The sequence below is a fragment of the Dreissena polymorpha genome, chromosome 14 (assembly GCF_020536995.1).
Source record: "Dreissena polymorpha isolate Duluth1 chromosome 14, UMN_Dpol_1.0, whole genome shotgun sequence".
Classification (NCBI taxonomy): domain Eukaryota; kingdom Metazoa; phylum Mollusca; class Bivalvia; order Myida; family Dreissenidae; genus Dreissena; species Dreissena polymorpha.
Window position 1 is genome coordinate 29,497,396 of NC_068368.1, and position 21,798 is coordinate 29,519,193.

At 39.0% G+C, this 21,798-nt stretch overlaps 1 protein-coding gene across 3 annotated transcripts; it reads left to right on the forward strand.

Moving 5' to 3' along the window:
• Nucleotides 1–2,943: 2,943 nt before the first annotated feature.
• On the forward strand, nucleotides 2,944–20,951 carry LOC127858811 (organic cation transporter protein-like). 3 transcript variants are annotated; one of them, XM_052396099.1, is made up of 9 exons: nucleotides 2,946–3,717; nucleotides 14,641–14,846; nucleotides 15,183–15,392; nucleotides 16,132–16,374; nucleotides 18,719–18,853; nucleotides 19,245–19,327; nucleotides 19,640–19,757; nucleotides 19,948–20,020; nucleotides 20,445–20,951. In XM_052396099.1, the coding sequence occupies exons 1-9, from the start codon at nucleotides 3,400–3,402 to the stop codon at nucleotides 20,595–20,597; spliced, it is 1,539 nt and encodes a 512-aa protein (XP_052252059.1). In that variant the 5' UTR covers nucleotides 2,946–3,399; the 3' UTR covers nucleotides 20,598–20,951. The 3 variants fall into 3 exon arrangements, with proteins under 3 accessions (XP_052252060.1, XP_052252059.1, XP_052252061.1); XM_052396101.1 differs by lacking the exon at nucleotides 2,946–3,717 and adding an exon at nucleotides 13,954–14,176; XM_052396100.1 differs by lacking the exon at nucleotides 16,132–16,374 and having other exon boundaries at nucleotides 2,944–3,717.
• Nucleotides 20,952–21,798: the final 847 nt, after the last annotated feature.

The window sequence follows — 21,798 nt, forward strand, 5'->3', positions numbered from 1 at the left end:
GTTTGGGTTGGGTCCTCATCGTTAAAAAAAAACCTTTGCAAGTTTGGGAACAACCGGATTAAAATTTTAGACTTCGAACAAGGATTTCAAAATTTCTCATATTCTAAGGAAGATAACTATGGACGTAATGGTCGGATAATGCTAAAAGGTCCATACCACCTAGATAGTAATACGTGTCGCGCTTCGTGCTCTTTATGTGGTTCTTAAAAAAAAACTCCGAGGAAAGCTTGACTCTAGGGAAACGGGTTGCTGGGACACAGCTCCTCCTTGATAAGCGGCTGCTTCCTTTATCGCAACTCATTGTTACAATCAATAATACGTGTCGCGCTATATGTGGTAGGGATATATATAAACAATTTCGGATCTTAAACGACAAGGCCCGGAGTTTTACTCATATTTTTGACATGTTACAAAGGGGCCCGGTATGATCATGAACATGCGCAAATTTTCAGCAAACCTCAGAAGATGAGATTTGAGATTCAACTTATATGAGCACTTAGACCAGCTGCTGAACAATCTCAAATCTTATCTATAGGAATATTCAAATATTATTCCTCAAATTCAAGAATGAGAAAATTTCAAATCTAAAGAAATGCGTCATTGAAAAGCTGCTCCCGGTGTCAAGAACATTCTAAATTATTATGGTCGACTCAGAAGATGAGAGATTTTAGTATCTACGCAGCTGAATATTGAGAATGTCGTGTAGCTCAAACACAGTTTCAAATCTCAGCTTTTAGTATATGCAAAAATTCTCTTCAAACTCAGGTTTGATTCGTCATCAAAACTCAAAAAATCTTTTATGAACACCGAATTCAGCTTTTTGGTCAAACGAATAAAACAAAATAGTGAAAACTCAAAGTTGAGTGAGAATATTGACTTATGAATTGAATATGAATATTGAATTGGCAACGCCCAGGGAACGGAAGAAGGTCGAGTTAAATGTTCGATGGAGACTTATTTCATCTAAAAGACAATGGCAAAGGCTAACACATTCGGTAATATGGAATCGCACCCTGGTCTTTGACAATGTGTGTTCAAACTATATCCCAGGTGGACATATGTTTTAATCAGCTTGTAAAGCAAAATAACATAATAAATTCTCCCTCAAACAATTTTTATGTTAGAGAACTTGGGTCATGTTGGCTCCCTTGTTTGTATTCTTTGCTAATATAGTATGCGTGTTTTATTTTGATGAATATATTAAACTGCATAATATGAGATGAGACCTAAACAAACTTTTAATCGTCTAGATTAATAAAGATTTGTATTATTTCGGCAGTTCTGAACTGATCTAGTTTTATACAAAGGTAATGTGAAGGGCAGATACTACTAAACAAACTCACATTAAAAGCAAAATCTTGCGAGAGAACGTCTTTGCCCGTTGTTCCTCAGGTGCTCAAATTATGATGTAAGTAAGCACTTCAACCAACAGACAGGCATTCATTATTCAGATATTTTTTTTTAAAGTGACAATAAATGGCATACAAAAGCTCAAGATTTTATTATATGAAAATGCTTTTGAAAATGTGATATACTTTGGGGTTATTTTTTTTTAATCAAAAGTTTTAACTCACAAATACAAGGACATGAGTATGGAATCCGGATAGTGCCATCTATCTCGCCCTTCTTTCATCAAGGGCGACAAACAACACATGAAGCGATACACGATATTTTGCGCGACAGTCGCGGCGACGCACGATATCCAGCTCCCCTTCATCCTCAGGTCAGTCCATGACCTCCTTCCAACACCCGCAAAGTTCTGCAGTTGGGGACTCACAACAGATCCCAACAGCGAACTGTGAAATCGTCCCGGTACTCTAGAACATGTTCTTTCTTGCTGCCCTACAGCCATGTCACTAGGAAGATACATATGGCGTCATGACAACATCATCAGAGAGTTGGCTGACTGGCTTGAAAAAAGAAAAGTAAAAGGAACGCAGAAGTACTCTGCGACAACGTATAATCAACTTCGCGAAGGAGGGTGAACAGCCGACACAGAAAACCCCAATCCTCAACGGTGCAACCGGATGGTTCATAAAGGTTGACCTTGACCAGAAGTTAGTCTTCCCAATTATTGTATAGACAAACCTAAGGCCCGACATCGACCTCTGGTCAGAGGCGGGAAAACGACTCATCGTGGTCGAGTTAAGCGTACCTTGGGAAACCAATGCGAGGAAAAAGGCCAAGCACACATAGTTGCTAGAAGCGTGCATTCAAATGCTTGCAACTTGGTTGTTCCCCATAGAAGTAGGCGATAGGGGGTTTGGCGCACAATCCGTATGCCGACTGACTTGCGCAGTATTGTCATGGGCTACACTTTCCGCTATAAAAACAAGCACGGTTTCGTGTTATCTCCTTAGTATCCTCCTTTTTATTCATATACATGTCCTGACAAGACTGCGCGAAGGCACATGCTGGGCTAGAGCTAGGTTGGCAGCATTTTGAATGAGTCCCATTTTCGCATGAAGACAGTCTTTAAAAGAGAGAGTATTCCGCATTACCCTACACAGTGTTTCATCCTATACTACAAAGACGCGGTGATGTTGCCGATGTTACGGGGGATTATGCACATATCAATAAATGGAGTGTATTCATTCGGGTCTGCTGGCGTTTTGTAAAGGTCATTTAAAGTGAAAAGCTGGGTTAAACAGCTACGCCGTAAAAGAGACAAAATACATTGTATCTTATATGCATTCTCGTTAATGAATAATCACGGTATTTATCGTCAAGTTGGTTAAGGTCAACAAAGAGCACTCTGTTTCCTATACTAGAACATCGCAGTAAACGAAATTATGTGACATCAATTCAATAAGCCATCTATCCAACACTTTACTTTATAGATAAGACCCTATATTTTCCATATCATATCGAACATAAGTTTATTTAGAGATAAACGCGCTACAAATACACTTTATATCTGTGTTATCAGCTGACAGTTATGTTCGAAAGATAACCGATGATGTTAGAACTGTTAGGGTACAGTATACACATAGTATAGGGAACTGTTTTGCAGGATGATAATAAAGCATGTGAGATGATAATAAAGAATGTGATATGACAATATGACAAAGTTGTGAACAATCGTTAATCGCGTGAGTTATGTTTAAGTTGGTATAGATTTCATTAAAATGTACACACTAGGCAACGTGCTATTTGCCCAAATGATTCGTCTTAATACATGTGGTTAATCGCATGACATGTCATAAGACGGCTGAACATAAATCGTGTTTGATATGACAATTGTATACACAATGATATTCGATTTTTTCCGCGTAAAATAGCTCGGGAAAAGAATAAACAGTTTACAAGAGACCACTTTATGTATGTTCAGTGAAAAAAACGAAACTTACTGACACAAAACAAAGATTTTTTGTTAATATTCGCCACCTGCCGAACTGGATGAAAATGTACGGAGCTATAGAGAAAGACATAGAATCAGGGGACATTCAACAGGAGCCCGTAACTCTTGGAAACATCATCAAAGAAACTGGCGACTGCGGGGCTTTTCAAATTATTGGAACGGTTTATAACTCCTTTGCTTTAGTCGTTCTATCCTGGAGCATGCTGACTATGGCATACAGCGCGAGTGTTCCGAGATTCACGTGCGTGGTATTTCAAAATGGAACTAATTTGACGTCATCCGACACGTGTGACGTAAACGGGACTGTGTGTGACGTCATTGAATACGACACCAACATGCGGACGATCGTCAGTGAGGTATGAAGTCTCGTTCAATCAATTAACAATAACGTTAATATAAATTGTGTGATAACATGCACACAAATATACTGTAAATTGCATTCATGCGTATAAAGTATAATAAACATACACAATTCGGTTTTCCAAAAATAAGTATACCAGCAAATGTCCGTGTATTTACCGTATTTTGTCGTCTTGTATTTGAAAAAATCAAATATAAATCTCTAAACACATAAGTTCCTTTTCCTATGTTCAAGTAATCAAAACAAAATCAATGTGCAGAAAACGTTATTTTTTTCTTGATACCTATTAACGCTGATCTAATTATGAAACAATTAAACATATATCATTATTCATATATCGTTTCAATCTGACTATCACACAAATTATGCTTTAGAATGAAGTGGGTGTGTTCCCGTATACTGTAATTGCTAAAAGATACACATACACACAGACGACTGGCTTTGCTGTTCAGAAAAGAAACATGCATTTTGTTTTCACTTTGACTCGTTTTGCTACAAATAAGCCATCAAAACCACAGATATTTTTTAGACCCAATTGTAAAAATTAAATTAATGAATAAAAACTGCAAATTGCTGTTAATTTGCCAATAAAAAACGAGTAATCGACAGAATAAAGAATGCCTTCATCTTATATTAACACCGTGTGTGTATGATGTCAAAGTAAAATATTTGCAATTATTAATAGCTTACAATTAAGTGTATCTTTTGCAAGCACAGTATTTTGACAGACTCGTGTGAGTAAATGTTCTTCGAGTTGTCGCGTTCCAATGACGTACATAGTACTCTTTATGTGTGATGCACGCAAAATAAACGACGATTTTCGAGGTCGAATCGAGCAAATTATTCTCAGAAACTTGGGCGAGTGTTGTTATAATGTGCGTGTTATGTTTTATTTAAAGTTTTAACAAAACTTGGGCGAGTGTTGTTATAATGTGCATGTTATGTTTTATTTAAAGTTTTAACAAAACTTGAACATGTGTGGGCAATGATTGGGTTACGTTATACATTTGTTTTGGTTTTAATTATCAAGATGTTTGTTATTTGCATATATGTATATCCAAATATACCAACACCACGGTGATAAGGCGATTGCCACAACTATTCCGCTCACCGGCAAATTTATACTTCTGACAAGAGCACCGTATCCTACTGACGAAAAGAAACATTGCGGACGAAGGTCAGTGGGTGACAAAATGTTTTATCATAAGACACTGCAAAATGATTGCCACTTGCGAAGCACTCCATCAAATTTCTGAACCAATATGTCGTCTATTTTAAAGTTTACCAGTCGTGAAATATTAGCATGACTTTGAAAAATTGTTTACAAAAAGTCGTGTCGCGCTCGACAGCATTCGTACTTGTGATAAAAATGTAATAATCAGATGATTGTCGATGTGTCAGACCTGATGTGACAGACTTAATTCATTGTGTATATAAAAAGAACATGTTATATGAACCTGTTTTTTTCAATATTTGTTAAAGGTCTAATGTTTGGTAAAACATGCATCACTTTCATAAATATCGATGCACCGCGCAACACTGATTATAAACACCGTATTTATATTCCGAGTCACTGAAATTCGTGGCACCGCAAACTTATGCACATGGTTTTAAATGATTAGCTAGAACGAGCCACCGTGAGCTGAATTTATTTACGATAATCTTCCATTTATAAAAGTTACATGTCCCAGAATTGATCTTGAAAAAAGGTTCACCGGGATCGATTGTCTTGCTTTCCAGCACGTGGAGGGCACATGTTTAAGTCTCATGATTCAATTTATCTATATTGTTGTGGTAAAATACAATCATTATTGAAAATTATTATTTATTGATTTCAGATTAATAATCAGTAAACAAATGTCCAGCTACGATTATGGAAAGGTATAAGCAAATGTTGGTGTAAAACTAACCGAAGGAAATAATAAATTTAGTTATGTATAGAGTGTACAAAGTGATGTTGCATTGGTTAAATTTACTGAATTTGGTGTTTATGGCAAAAACCAAAGATATATACCAAAGATGCTCTCGACTACTTATTTCAGAAACAAAGGGGTTACAATTATTTAAAAAAAATTGAGACTGTCTATAGAAGCTTGTGAGTGCATGTCTCCATAGAAAAGACATTACAAATATAGTTATTAACGTCAAGTATTAAAAAATCAATAGAAAACCAAATATTGTCAAAGTACATTGTAATATTCAGCATCCGGAGGAAAGTCTCATTTTCTTGTTTTTTGGTTTGTTCAAAAATACATTTGGACGTCTCTTCCTTCTGAAAGAAAAAATATCAGAATAAAGCGGTGCCAGAAAACCATAAAGATGCGGTGCTTTTACGGACATTGTTGAGCGGTGTTCATATTTGTATCATGTCAGTGTTGAGCGGTGCGTACTTGTCGACACGTGTAAATGTAAAAATCCCAGTTATATTCAACAAAGCATGCCATAATGTGTTGTCTATTGATTCTTCTTCAATAAGATACCGTTGAACAAAAAAATCTTTCATTTAAAATGTTAAAAATCTGCCAAAAATACGATTGTTCGTGTCAGGTAAGTCACTTCTTTGACGACATGCTCAAATTGTTTTCAGTATTTTGAAGTTAATAGCGACTCAATTTTTATGCGGTAAACGGCAATTAAATGTTAAGTATTTACTTCGTTCGATGGAATATATTTTTATTACCAACTTACCTTTAATCTCGTTTTTTTCTTTCATTTATGGACTCGCCAAAAAACGCTGGGTATGCGGATACTTTGAAAACAGATGGCACCGAATTTTCTATTTTTTTGGGAAAAATCTACCATTCTTCCGTGATGTTTTTTATTGCAATAGAAAACGATACACCATTTATAAACTCGACCATGCGCCTTGTTTAAAAAACTAATCTTTATGATATAACTTAAAAAACCCTGATGAACTTACCTCTCGCAAGTGGCTTTTGTTGTTAACTGGTATCGAAGTGCCATCTGTTACCAAAGTATCCGCATACCCGACATGAAAAAGTTTGCGGCCATATTTTTGACAGAAGGATACGGTGCTCTTGTCAGGAGTATAAAATTTCGACGGTGAGCGGAAAAGTTGTGGTATTTGCCCTATCACCGTGTGACGTCTTAAGTAATAATGAGGTCGTTTGTCAGCGACTGTTTAAAAAAAATATTTTGGTATGAAAGCGCGATGCGCGTTGAATGCATTAAAGTTGATAAAAATAATTGTAAAATTGTTGTACCATTCCACCACCTACGCACTTCATTTTAATTTTCAAAAAAAATAAAATTTCGTAGTACATTGTATTAAGTTTGTGTTTTGTTTTATAATTAGTACAACGAACAATGCCATAAAGACATAAGTGTTGTTTTCTGTATTTTGCATTAGTTTGGGGTTATTAGAAAATGGAAACTAACATGATATTATGTGTATTTTCGTATTAAATTTTCATTCAAAACTTAAAACGAAAAGGCAGTAAATACACAGACCAGTAAAGGTGTTAAAATTGTTCTAACAGTTGGCGCTATATGTCTATAATGTTACGCATTTATATTTCGCAGAAATTTAATACACAATTTATCGACTTGTTTGAAATAAACCGCCTATAAAGTATTCTAAGACGAAGGCGCAAAGGACAATCATGTATAAAAAACGGACTGCGTTTTGTTTTCACTGTACTTAACAGCATACTTGTCATATAACACTTTTGCACAGTACTCTGCTTGAGACAAAGGTTTGGAAGAAATGAACGTATACAAAGTTCACCACTTGTCCCAATCCAGTCTTAAACAGAAGAAAGGATGAATGGGGAGGGACGCGACAGCAGCATTATCATCATCATCATCATCATCATCATCATCATCATCATCATCATCATCATCATCATCATCATCATCATCATTATCATCATTATCATCATCATCATCATTATCATCATCATCATCATTTACGGAACCAATAAATCTGTTAACTTTCGACTGGAATTCAATTGTTACTTGGAGTCGTTAAGTAAAAAACAACGCAAGCAATGGATGGAAAGACGATAAGAAGATCTGAGAGAATTGGTTGGCGGACCATGTCGTACCAAGAAAAAACAAGCCCAGCACAAGATACAGATAAGCTTCCTAGAAATAAGTCAAGATCGCAAAGGTCTTCAACTTCGACTCAGAGGACTAAATTGGAGTTGGCAAATCTCCATCTAGAGTATGAAAAAAGACAGGCAGACATAAAACTACAAGAACTACCGGTACGTTTGCAAGAAAATATTTTAAAAGAAGAATTCAACTTGAGAATGGAAGAGACAAAGCTGTACATGATGGAACAAGATTGCTCAGACCTGCCCTCATGCAGCAGTGGACATACATACCTAAGGACCTTAGACTATAAAAACAACCTTCCTGATCCGCAGTCTGCGCCTCAGCTGCAGCCTATGCCTCAGATGCAGTCTACTCCTCAGCTGCAGTCTACGCCTCAGCCACAGTCTGCGTCTCAGCCGCAGCCTACGCCTTGGCTGCAATCTACGCTTCAGCCGCAGACTGCGCTTCAGTTGCAGTCTACGCCTAAACCGCAGTCTACGCTTCAGCTGCAGTCTATGCCTCAGGTGCAGTCTATGCCTCCGCTGCAGTCTGCGCTCAAGCTGCAATCTACCACTCATCTTCAGTCTGTGCCTCAGCTGCAGTCTATTTCTCAGCTGCAGCCTACTCCTCAACAGCAGTCTACTCCTCAGCTGCAGTCTACGCTTCAGCCGCAGTCTGCGCTTCAGTTGCAGTCTACGCCTAAACCGCAGTCTACGCTTCAGCTGCAATCTATGCCTCAGGTGCAGTCTATGCCTCCGCTGCAGTCTGCGCTCAAGCTGCAGTCTACCCCTCATCTTCAGTCTGTGCCTCAGCTGCAGTCTATTTCTCAGCTGCAGCCTACCCCTCAACAGCAGTCTACTCCTCAGCTGCAGTCTACGCCTCAGCCACAGTCTGCGTCTCAGCCGCAGTCTACGCCTTGGCTGCAATCTACGCTTCAGCCGCAGTCTGCGCTTCAGCTGCAGTCTACGCATAAGCCGCAGTCTACGCCTTTGCTGCGGTCTACGCTTCAGCTGCAGTCTACGCCTCAGCTGCAGTCTACGCCTTGTTTGCAGTCTGCGCCTCCGCTGCAGTCTACGCCTTTGCTGCAGTCTACACCTCAGCCGCTGTCTACGCCTCAGCTGCAGTTTACGCCTTGTCTGCAATCTGCGCCTCAGATGTAGTCTACCTCTTTGCTGCAGTCTATGCCTCAGCTGCTGTCTACACATCAACTGCAGTCTGAGCCTCAGCTGCAGTCTATGCCACAGCCGCAGTCTACGCCTTGTCTGCAGTCTGCGCCTCAGCTGCAGTCTACATCTCATCTGCAGTCTATGCCTCAGCCGCTGTCTATGCCTCAGCTGCAGTCTACGCCTTGTCTGCAGTCTACGCCTTAGATGCAGTCTACGCCTTTGATGCAGTCTACGCTTCAGCTGCAGACTACGCCTCAACTGCAGTCTACACTTCAACTGCAATCTACGCCTCATCTGCAGTCTGCGCCTCAGCTGCAGTCTATGCCACTGCCGCAGTCTACGCCTCAGCTACAATCTACGCCTCAGCTATAGTCTACGCCTTGTCTGCAGTCTGCGCCTCAGCTACAGTCTATGCCTTAGCTGCAGTCTACGCCTCAGCCGCTGTCTACGCCTCAGTTGCAGACTATGCCTCAGCCGCAATCTATACCTCAGCTGCAGTCTACGCTTCAGCCGCAGTCTATGCATCAGCCGCAGTCTACGCCTCACCTGCAGTCTACGCCTCAGCCGCAGTCTACGCATCGGCCGCAGTCTACGCTTCAGCTGCAGTCTACGCCTTGGTCGCAGTCTTTGCCACAGCCTGTGCCTCAGCCGCAGGCTACGCCTCAGCTGCAGTCTACGCCTCGGCTGCAGTCTACGCCTCAGCCGCAGTCTACGCCTTGGCTGCAGTCTATGCCTCAGCTGCAGTCTTTTCCTCAGCCGCAGCATACGCCTTGGCTGCAGTCTACACCTCAGCCGCAGTCTATGCCTTGGAAGCAGTCTACGCCTTTTCCTGGTAGCCACTTACCTTTTGAACAGGTGATGCCTTCTAATCAGGTGCAAAACGCGAAGGGTGTAACAGATGCGCCATTTGTGTCAGACTTTTCCAAATGCCTGATCAAGAAACAGTTACTAATGGCACGTTTCTCAAGCTTTAATGATCAGCTTGGATCTTACCCAATATGGAAAGCCAGCTTTGAGGGTATAGTTGCTGAACTTGGAATGGGTCTATATGAAGAACTCGACTTGGTCATTAAATATTTGGGACCCAAATCTTCTTCCCAAGCAAATAGTATCCGAGTCGCTAATGCATGTAATCCTGCCAGGGCAATACAGTAAATATGGAATAGATTAAATGAACGTTATGGAGGGCCAGAAATGGTTGAGGCATCTGTCAGAGAAAAGCTGGCTCGTGTACCCAAAATAGACAATAGCAATGAACACGCACGAATGTATGAATTGTTAGATATAGTTACAGACATTGAATCTTTGAAGCAAGAACAGGTTAACAATGTGGTTTATTCACCATTCTGTGTGTTCACCAAATTTCACTCTGAGATGTATTCACGTTCCAACGATCCAGGCCTTGTGATCCCTTCGCAAGATCACATTGCTGGCTCAAGGGAACGGTCTTTTGCTACCAGGACAAATGCCACAGGTCCAACAAGAGCTGGGACATCGACTAATAACAGGAATTTTATAAATGTCAAGAAAACTGAAATAAGTGATTCAAAGTCGGAAAGGAAGAATAAGTTCATTTTGCACGGAGTGGGACATCCTTTGAATGCCTTTAGACTCTTCCGACAAAAATCATTGCAGGAAAGGACAAATTTATTACGAGAAAACAAAATTTGCTTCCGTTGCTGTGAGACTGATAAGCATTCATATCGCAGATGCCAGAAAGATGTTATATGCAAGATTTGTCAGGGCAGATCGCACGCTCAACCATGCATGGCGAAGGAAGAAGTTCAACATCGCTAAAACAACAGCATAATAGTGGGGAGCAGACAGCTGATCAATTAAGTAAAATTTCAACGTTATGTACGTCTTTATGTTGTGACTTCAGTGGGCGCTCCTGTTTCAAGACTATGCTTGTTTAGATGCATATAAACCCAGACGAACAAGTGTTTATTTATGCCATGCATGATGATCAAAGCAACAGAACTTTAGCTATTCTAGCTATTTTAGACGAACTTGGAGTGACTGGGCCGGTGCAAAGATACACACTAAACTCCTGCGGTGGAAGTACGGTCATCAAAGCACGCATTGTTCCAGAGATGTACATAAGATCTGCCGATGGTAATAGTGAACTGACATTGAACAATGTCGTCGTATGTGACATTCAAAATGATCGATCTGAAATTCCCTCACCAAAAATAACTCATCATTACCCTCATCTCAATGGTCTTACTAGTTGTATACCACCTTTGGACGAAAAGGCTGAAATTGGTTTGATCATTGGAACGGATACGCTCGAAGCACATCCTGTTAAGGAACAGGTGGTTGGGCGGAAGGTTGAATCATTTGCGCAGCGTCTCCACTTAGGATTGGTTATTGTGGGCGAAGTGTGCCTAGGCAAAGTTTACTAATCTGCTTCCAAATACACTTTCAAGACTCATATTACAAATGGTCGTCCTTCATTGTTTGCCCTATGCAAAAGTGATCTGGTTCTTAAAGAACAACTTGATCATGGCTTGTTGGACGATATTCCCCCTTGGCAAGGATGTCTTTAAAACAACAAGCGAAGATGACAAAATCGGTTTATCGCGGGAAGATATTGATTTCTTAAAGGTTATGAATGAAGGTATGAAGAAGGATGGCAGTGGACATTGGAAAGCCCCACTTCCATTCGTGGAACCAAGGCCCCGACTGCCGAATAACAGGATCCAGGTGTACAAAAGGGCTCAGATTCTCGACAATTCTTTAAAGAAGAATTTTACAAAACAGCGTCACATGGTCGAGTTTATGGATCAGATCTTCAAATCAGGTGCAGCGGAAAAGGCCCCTGCATTACCACAGGGAACAGAAACCTGGTATTTACCCCTTTTTGGCGTGAACCATCAACGGAAACCTGACAAAATCAGAGGTGTGTTCGACTCTTCAGTGGTTTTCAATAGCAGCTCTTTGAATGCAGTGCTTCTGTCTGGTCCGAACTTCACCAACAACTTGCTTGGAGTTCTGCTGAGATTCAGACGCATTTCTGTTGCCATCATGTGCGACATCCAACAGACGTTTTACTGTTTTTTGGTTGAGGTTCTTTTGGTATGAGTCTAATGATCCAGTACATGTTTTTGGAAACACTCACTCTCCATCTGTAGCTACGTATGGCCTTCGTAAAACTGTAGAAGATGCTGAACCAGAAATTAAGAGGTTTGTTGAAAACGACTTCTATGTTGATGACGGATTGACTTCCTGCGTTACCTCAGAAGAAGCTATTAGGTTGATAGGAATGACACAACAAGCACTGAAGACCGCAATCATTAAACTTCAAAAAGTAGTTTCGAACTCAATTGAAGTAATGGCTGCCTTTCCAGCAGAAGACAGAGCAAAAAGTGTGTCGTCGATGGACATCTTTGCCGATGATCTTCCCATTCAGGCCAGTCTTGGTTTGTCCTGGAATATCAGTGAAGATCTTTTTAGTTTCAACCTCAACATACCTAATACGCCGTTCACCAAGCGTGGTGTAATCTCTGCTGTTAGTAGCATTTTTAACCCACTTGGGTTTCTAAGTCCAATCACTATTCAAGGTAAAATTCTTGCTCGTGAGATCACAGCTCATGGTTCAGGCATGTGGGATGAAAGGTTGCCTGATAATATTGAGAAAAAGTTGAAACTTTGGAAGGAGTTACTTAAATCTACTGAAGGAATTCGCATTCGAAGAATGTTCTTACTAAACGATTTGAGCTACGCAGATTCATTTAAGGTAGATGTGTTCTCAGATGCATCAGAAAAGGCGATCTCTGCAATCGCGTATATGAGAGCCTTATTTGGTTCAAAGGAAGAAGTTGGTTTCATCATGGGTAAATCCAAACTGACTCCAGCTTGGGGCACCACTATTCCTAGACTAGAACTGTGCGCCGCTGTTCTTGCCACAGAATAAAAACGTAATTGCAGAACAATTGAGTATTTCCTTGGAGATTTTCTTGTACCATTTAGACAGAAGAGTCGTTTTGGGATACATTCATAATCGAAAACTTCGCTTCTACACATATGACCGAGTTGACATTGTCCTCAAACGATCTAGCTCACATCAGTGGCAGTATGTGGTCACGCATCTAAAAGACAACAAGATAATTTGAAGATTCTACCCTCATCATGCGTCGCATATAGGAGGTTCATGATAACGTCTAATATGTATTGCAAGAAGAGTTCTGGACTCTAAGCTTCTTGGAAACTATGGTAGAGCATTAACACACGAAGTATTCTCTACGTTCATATATGAAGCCTGTGCTATAATCAACTCGCGACCTATAGCCCAGATATACTACGACCCAGAAGTACCAGAAGTCATGACTCCTGCTTTACCTCTTACGCAGAAACCGTGTCAGCTTAGAGTTTGAAAGAGATATACTCTTCTCAATGGAAGTATGTGCAGGTTTTGTCAAACACGTTCTGGAAACGTTGAAAATAAGGTTACCTACAGTGCTTTCAGAACAGACAGAAATGGCAGCTGGAGGAAGAAAATGTGCGAGCTGGGGATGTCGTTATCCTCAGAGATCATGAGTTGCATCGGAATCGTTGGCTACTGGGTGTGATTGAGAGCACTTATCCTAGCGAAGACGGCAATGTCCGGTCTGTGAAAGTGCGTGTCGTGCAGGATGGGGAAGACTTCGAACTTCGTCAGACCAATTACTGAGCTCATCAGGTTGATTGACTTAACTACAGTGTTATTCCAAGGATGTGTGTGAATTTGTTTGAACATGCATAAGCAAATATTAACTTGATATGAACATCATCTTGATTGTTTTGTCCAGTTTCATGTACCTTGTATATGTGTTTAGCATTTAATGTGTTATGCTTTACTGTGTAGTATGTTTCCATTTCTACAAGATGTTGTTTGAACTTTATTTTCAGTTTATGAAAGATAATAGGATATTTTCTGGTTTTTGAGACATGGATATGATAAAGTGCTTGGTATAAATTCACCTAAGGCTTCTGTTATTAACAATATCATGTATATTGTAGTTCCTTGTTAAAACCTTTCATTGTGTTCCAATATTTTATCTTAAATTTCATTTTGTGTGATATCTTCGATATCAGGTGGGGAGTGTATTGGAACGCGTTTGTTTTTCAAGATCTGGTGTAATGTAGCCTTTATTTTTCTGGGAAGCTTATCGTGGTTACTCCATACAATTAGCCTCGCGCGCGTAATCATCAAATTTGATAATCCTAATATGCTAGACTTTTTCCACTGTAAGTTTAGATTTTAATGTTAATACTGTGTCATTCTATACAAAGTAAATATTAATAAATTCATTTTTCTTCTGTAAATATGGCCATGCTCAATTTCTATGGTTTCGTACTCATTGTTTACGTACCCTACAGTTTTGTGTTTTCACCACTTTTAAGCTTGGGAACATATAATTAGTTACTTAATACAGATATTAGGAAGCTTATGGTTTATCTCATAATAATTTTTACGTTGTGTGTATTATTACAGCTTAAAGCCTATATTTTTCCAATTTTAAAGCATGTTCTTAGTTTTCAATTATTTTGTATTTTCAGACGTATTGTCTACATCAACCACCGTTGTTTTTTACGGAACAAATAAATCCGTTAACGACTGGAATTCAATTGTTACTTCGAGTCGTTAAAATCATCATTATCATCATTATTAGTATTGTTATTATTATTATTTGTGTTTGAATCTCTATTAGTGGGGTCTCGTCTGTGACCGGCAGTGGGTCTCGCAGACGATCACCACCATCCAGATGTCGGGCATGCTGGTGGGCGGGATTTTCTGGGGTCACGTGTCAGACGGGATTGGTAGGAAGCCAACTTTCTTCCTGAATGTGTTCGTTCTAGGCGTGGCCAATCTTATCTCCTACTTCTCCGTGAACTGGCAAATGTTCGCTTGCATGAGGTGACTCAACAATGTCAATACAATATGTTTTGCTCATTAAAGGAAAGACGAACCATTACCAATTAGAAGAATGGAGGTTTCTTACGATATATTAGTGATATACGAAAATAACATTTGTAATTTCGGATACATTTATTAGCAAAGAGGTGAAACTTAAGATTGAACTAAAATTGTAAGATTTGTAACGGGTAATTGGTAGTATGTGAAAAACACATATAATGTACTTCGCATTCCTAAGTAAGCAAACTACTACGATTTTACGTGCATGGTACTAAGGATATACGATTTGTAACGCATGAGACGGGCATTATGCTCTCATTTCAATAATTTGCGAAGGTTCATCATTGGTCTCGGCTGTACGGGGTGGATGGCAGCGCCGCTGATGTTCGAGTACATTCCGAATAGATGGCGCGTGTATCTCATCGCCTTACCAAACTGGGCATTATGGGGCGGCGCCCTGGCGGCGTTTTGCTACTGGTCACGTGACTGGAAAGATATCCACATTGTCATAGCGGCGGGCTCGGGGTTGGTGATGATTGGATGGTTGTAAGTATATGAGTCGCGTTCTGAGAAAACTGGGCTTTATGCATGTGCGTAAAGTGTCGTCCCAGATTAGCCTGTGCAGTTCGCACATGCTAATCAGGGACGACACTTTCCGCTTTTAAGATATTTTTCGTTTAAAGGAAGTCCCTTTTTACCAAAAATCTAGTTTAAGCGTAAAGTTTCGTCCCTGATTAGCCTGTGCGAACTGCACAGGCTAATGTGGGATGACACTTCACGCACATGCATAAAGCCCAGTTTTCTCAGAACATGGCTAATATGTTCTGCGTTGACTTTTTTGTTTGTTTATCTGCGTTGTCGTCTTCTTTCGTGGCTTTTTTTGTAGTTGTTTTGTGTGCCTTGTTGTTTTTTTTTTGCGATGCATTCAGTAGGTCGCATTAAACTGTTTGTTTAACATTGCTTCATGTTGCGTTGTTTTGCATTTACTTGCTGAATATTTTGGGTTTGTACGTGTTGCGTTTGTTTGTTCGTAGTATTGCTTTGTTTTACATAAGCTTGAGTTGCATTGCGTTGTGTTCGATTGTGTTGCTTTGTTTTGCGTTGCTTAATTCTGTTCGTTTAATGTTGTATTGCTATATTCAATTTTATTTTCTGTTGAGTTTTTTTGCGCGTTGCGATATTTATGTTTCATAGCATTTTATTTCGTTACCATGTGTTGCATTGATTCCTATCATATTTGTGTTGAAGTCAACGTCTTAAGTACAGTATTTAATAATTATTTCAGCTATTTTGTTGAAAGCTTTCGGTGGCTCGTCTCCAACGGAAAAGTGCAATCCGCGGCAGCAGCAATCCGTAAAGTTGCACGCGTAAATCGCAGATCTGAACCTAATCTCACGAAGCTTTCTGTCGCCATCGAAAAAGAGCAGAAGGAAGCCGAAGTGACTAAATTGCTGAGGGTTTATTCCGTATTAGATTTGTTTCGATCACGCCAAACACGGAAGACAACAATTTTGTTTGCTCTGATATGGTACAACATGTTGCTCTTTTATAGCTGTATCTGTAAAAACAAATGTTTAAGTAATCTATTAAAAAGAATATTAAGTGACCTTCGAATATTTATTTAATCAATTGAACACAATTTTAATTAGATGTGTTATAGAGACAAATTGTGGCACGGACGGGTGTTTTATGCACATTTTGACCTTCGACATGATATTGTGACATTCACCGTTGAGCTTGTGTTGCACATGATACAGAAACTCAACATGATGACGCATGTTTGTCATTAAGTAAATTAAGGTTCCTGTAGAGGCTTCAGTTTGAAAAATGTGGGACCCCTAGCATTGAACTCAAATTTGACTAAACGAAAGGTGCCACATTGAAAATGTATACATATATGCTTAAAAGGATGGTTTTCCTTCAACCCGCTACCAATTTTGTACAGCAACATCTCATACAATCGACAAAATCAATCAAAATACTGAGCGATTTTAACACTAAAATGATTTTCAAAAATCTGAATCATGTTTCTTCAACGTAGTTCGGTGGAAAAGTATAGCACTAGTGAATAATATCGACATTGACGAGGGCAAATTACGCTTAAAAGGTGAATGAAGTTTACAAATCTAGAAATATCAAAACTGGAACACATGTCATTTGATCAAGATTGGGGTAGCCATTTTTAAATTCATGAAATAGATAGAAACATGCTAAAAACTCACTCATCGCCTGATTGACGTTCCAAATGGTTGACGTTGTCGAATGCATTGGATTGTAATCTTTCCGTTGATGTGTGCAAACTGCATGATCAGACCTCATAAACACTCCAAAAAAAAATAACTTTGTACGAAGAATTTTACCAATGTTTACAATTGTTGTCGATTCACATGTACTTGTATTATTGCGAACAAAATAGTACGCTTACAGACTGACAGAAAGATCGAAACGAAACTGCGCTCAATTCATCACGGTATACTATTGTATTGTTAATATAGAATAATACATCGCTTCAACAACCTAAATGCAAAAATAATTATTTTTATACGGAGTTTTTAATAACGAAAGTGACAACAACGGAAGTCGGATGGATACTCTGTGAGATGCACTTCGGCTCCAGAAAAACAATAAAAATACACTAAAAAAGACGGGTGGGGGACAATTTTCAGAAAAAGATTTGCAATGGGTTAAGTGATTGTATCTCTGTGTGGTCATTTCTGTTATTAAGTGCGATCACTTCCTGATTAATGTTAACAGTTGTTTTACTAGTTGCGGCCCAACTGTCAAAATAATGATGTGTTTTCTTACCACTCCACGTGATTTCGACCGAATTGTAATGCACGTTTTTCTACGGAGCAAAAAAGGTAGAAGGAATCGAAATATAAAAACAATCGGTTAGCCAATTTCTTTAAATTCCTTTACAATTTTATATGTCGTCTGCATTCTATTTCAATTTGAGATGGTTTAAAATTTGCAATTTGATTAAGGGTTAAATAGCAAAATTGTTAAGCCTTTGAAATACAATGGTGACTCTTATTATCCACCATACCTGGATTTTTAAAAAGTAGTTACGTTTATTTATTTTTAGAACTTTGTTTAGGAAATTTATCCAAAAAATGCAGTTGAATAAAAACTCATTTGTTGTTTTCTGACAATAATTTTCTGTGAAATGTTGCTAACTTGACCTTGAATATGTATATAGCTTTGTATTTATTCAACTTACGGTAGTGCAAATCCTTCCTAACTTTAGATTGAGATTTTGCAAATAAGTGTAAAAATGTATTGGTTTTAAACCAAAATATAAATAAAGCAAAAAAAAATATTGAATGTCAAAAATGTGTTTATGTTATTCTATCCGTCTTTAGCTTTAAAATGATATATAGTTTGACCATATTGTACCGCATTGAATGAAGAAAAACCAAAGCGAAGTTTTAATGAATTTTATCCCTCCCATGAACCTTAAGAGGGCAATAGGCCATATGTCGATCTTCTGTGAATTGGAGAACTGAACTGTTTTGAGAATCTTTGGTGATATTTCCAAATCCATTTTCGATCTTTGCCGAGATATACGTATAACAAAATATTCTGAGCAAGTTTCGTGATGATTGGACGAACATTATTACTTTCACGTTATTAGCGGTTAATAAAGAAAAGCCACTAAACGAAAAAAGTTCAAGGACTCACGCGCACTGACTGACAACGGACAACACGGTAAGATAACCGCTCCTAACGATCACTACGTACTCGGGTGGTGAGGTTAGCAAATGACTAATAAACGCTGAAGTTATAATATGTCTGGACATAGATATGGTCGGACGGATGTACAGAAATGTTCGTTATTTGATGCTTCACACTTTATTTTATTTTGCTTTCAGGCTGTTTTCTTCATACAGCTACTACGGTATCGCTTTCGGGGTCCAAGAGCTGTCGGGTAACTTCTACCTCAATTTCTTCCTCGTCAGCGTCATTGACATACCCGGCGACTCTCTCGCGGTCCTCTTCAACACGTGGTAGGTGTACCATTCCAAAGTAAATTAAAATCAACCGAAAACCCGCTTTATTCAGGTTTCATTGCACATTTTAACAACAACAACGATCAATAAATGGGTAACATGATAAGGCTGCAAATAACAGTTGTAATGATAATATATTGCAGTAGGGGATTGAAAGTGTTATTTGGTAGAGGATGTGTGTATAGAATAGCTTGCCGAAATACACTGACAGACGTGTACTTTTATTACTTCAATGTTGCCATATCATTACATTGCTTGTCGTACGCTTTATCAATTGCGTAACGATTTCTGAAACTTGCCAATTCGATGTTTTTGGTTAAAACTGTATAGTATTACCTATCATGAATTTGGGTGGGGTCCGACTATTTCATGATAAATAACTTTCCAGGGGCGGCCGGAAGTGGACCTGCACCGGCCTCTATGCATTGGGAGGCGTGTTTGCGTTGCTTGTTGGACTATTCAAATTCCTAAGTAAGTATGACCTCGCGGCATCTGGCTCTCCGGTTAGCGCAGTGGCTTGTACATAATCTTTTTTCCCCTGGTGACCCGGGTTCGACTCCCGCTCTTATGGATTGCGAAGGAATTTGTGCTCACCATGGGGTTCTAGATATAAGGTTTCCTCCGGACCGAAAGAAACCACATCAAAACTGAAAATATTTAAGTTAAAACTGAATAGCTTAAAATTGCAGCCAAACTTTCGAGAGTCTGCTGATTTTATAAGGCAAGAGCTTATTCTTAATGCAAATGCATTCAAGTTATCCAAATATCGCTTCGTCTCTTCAGACCTGTCTATTTCCGGTACGTCATTGAACGTGCTCGCTCTAGGAGCCAAGCTTTTTGTGGGCGCTGCGTGGGATATCAACACGCTGTGGTCTCAGGAGTCCTTTCCAACGGTCGTGAGGTGAGACTGGTTGTCATTGACATGGTTGCCATGGAAATCTGTATTTGTGTATGAGAATGTCGTGCACCTAAAAATGACAATTGTTTACCTCTAAATAATTTTATAAATCTATAATATCAATAATAGAGTGAAAAAAGCATATCAATTTTATTAAGGCGTTCAAAATTTGATTGCATTTGTTTCCACGCAGATTCATTGGCGGAGGGTTCATCAGCTCCGTATCCAGGGTGGGATCCATGGTGGCCCCGCAGATAATCACGCTGGTAACATGCGGGTCATGTTTAAAGACTTTTCGTGAAATTCGACAACATTTACTGTTGGTTTTCAGATATCGGTTTTGTGGGAATTTGATGTTATTGAAAACAATTACTGTAGTTAAGTACGCACACAATCTCAAGAAGTTGCCCACTATAAGAGCGCATTATAATGAAACATATCTGAATAAACATATTTATATTAAAACAAAATCGCATCAGTGTTGCTTATGGGGACTACAACACCAACTTCCCATCGGAATATTCGAATTCTTTGTTTAGTTTTCGGCGATTTATGTTTAAATTGCAATGTTTCTTCAAAATTGTACAATCACAATAAAAAAGTGTACATGACAACATTATTTCCGATAAAAAATATTAGTAAAAATCCGTAAAACTATCTTCAAGCAGTTTAATTGTTTTCTCTGTTCAGAGTCGGGATATCAAAGGACTGCTGTACCTCGTTAGCGGCATCGTATGTCTGCTATCCACTGGCATGTGTGTATTTCTGGACGAAACAAAGAACCGCGACCTTCCGGATATACTTCAGAATTTTAACACGGACAATAAGCGCGAAAATGAATAACATGAGAAAATTCTGACATTTCTTAACGTGAGTGTATTACATAGATAAATATTGACATGTTTTTGGAAACGGGTAAATGTGATAGCACGAATAAATACTGACCTTTTTGAAAACCGCGCCAAGTGAATATCAAGAGGAAATACTGACGTTGTTTTAAACGCGCCAATGAAAAAACATGGGCAAATACTCACGGTTTTTGAGTGCCAATAAAATAACCAGAGGATGGTACTTTTAAACGCGCCAATTAAATAACACTAGGAAAGAATGACATTCTTTGAGAGCGCCAACTGAATTATGCAAAAAATATTGACATTTGTTGTAAATAAAATTAATAAAACCAGGAAATGCTTTAAACGATTGAACTGAAGAATGCGGTGGAAACTGATGTTTTTAAACGATTTTAATGAAGGAAATACTGACCATTTTGAAATCGAACCTAGGGAATACCACACAGTAACAAAGGCTACTGACATTTTTTGGCAGCGCACAAGGCTAATAACTCGAGGAAATTGTGACATTTTTACTCCCTCCGAGAGAATGACATACAGAAAATACTTACCTTTTTTAACGTACCAATATTTTTGACAAAACATAAAATTTAGAATACTGGAAACTACTCATTTTAATGGCGCCAATGAAATGCCCGAGTATACTTCCACCGTTCTGATCTCTATCAATCGTTCATTTTGGGGGCATATCAAAATCGCAACGTCCGTTAGTTAGTTAGTTAGTAAGTCCGTCCGTCCGTCCGGATTAGTTTCCGCTCAATAAGTCAAGCAATTGTCATCAGATCTTCACCAAACTTCATGAAAATGTGTAATGCAATAACATCTAGGTCAAGTTCGATAATCGGCCAATTTGGCCCAGACACTCCTGAGTTATGGCCCTTAGATAATCGTAAAATTGTTTTTTTTCTCGTTTCCGCTCAATAACTCGAGCAATTGTCATCTGATCTTCACTAAACTTCATGCAAATGTGTAAAGCAATAAGATGTAGGTCAAGTTGGGTAATCGGCCAAATTGACCCAGACACACTTGAGTTACGGCCCTTAAATCGTCGTAAAATTGTTTTTTTTTTCTCGTTTCCGCTTAATAACTCAAGCAATTGTCATCAGATCTTCACCAAACTTCATGAAAATGTGTAAGGCAATAGCATCTAGGTCAAGTTGGATAATCGGCCAAATTGACCCAGACACTCCTTA

Coding starts and splice junctions, on each gene's coding strand:
- LOC127858811 (XM_052396099.1), top strand. CDS start 3,400: ATGAAAATGTACGGAGCTATAGAGAAAGACATAGAATCAGGGGACATT. Junction 15,393..16,131: donor TTGGTGATGATTGGATGGTT/GTAAGTATATGA, acceptor TAATTATTTCAG/CTATTTTGTTGAAAGCTTTC. Junction 18,854..19,244: donor GCGGTCCTCTTCAACACGTG/GTAGGTGTACCA, acceptor ATAACTTTCCAG/GGGCGGCCGGAAGTGGACCT.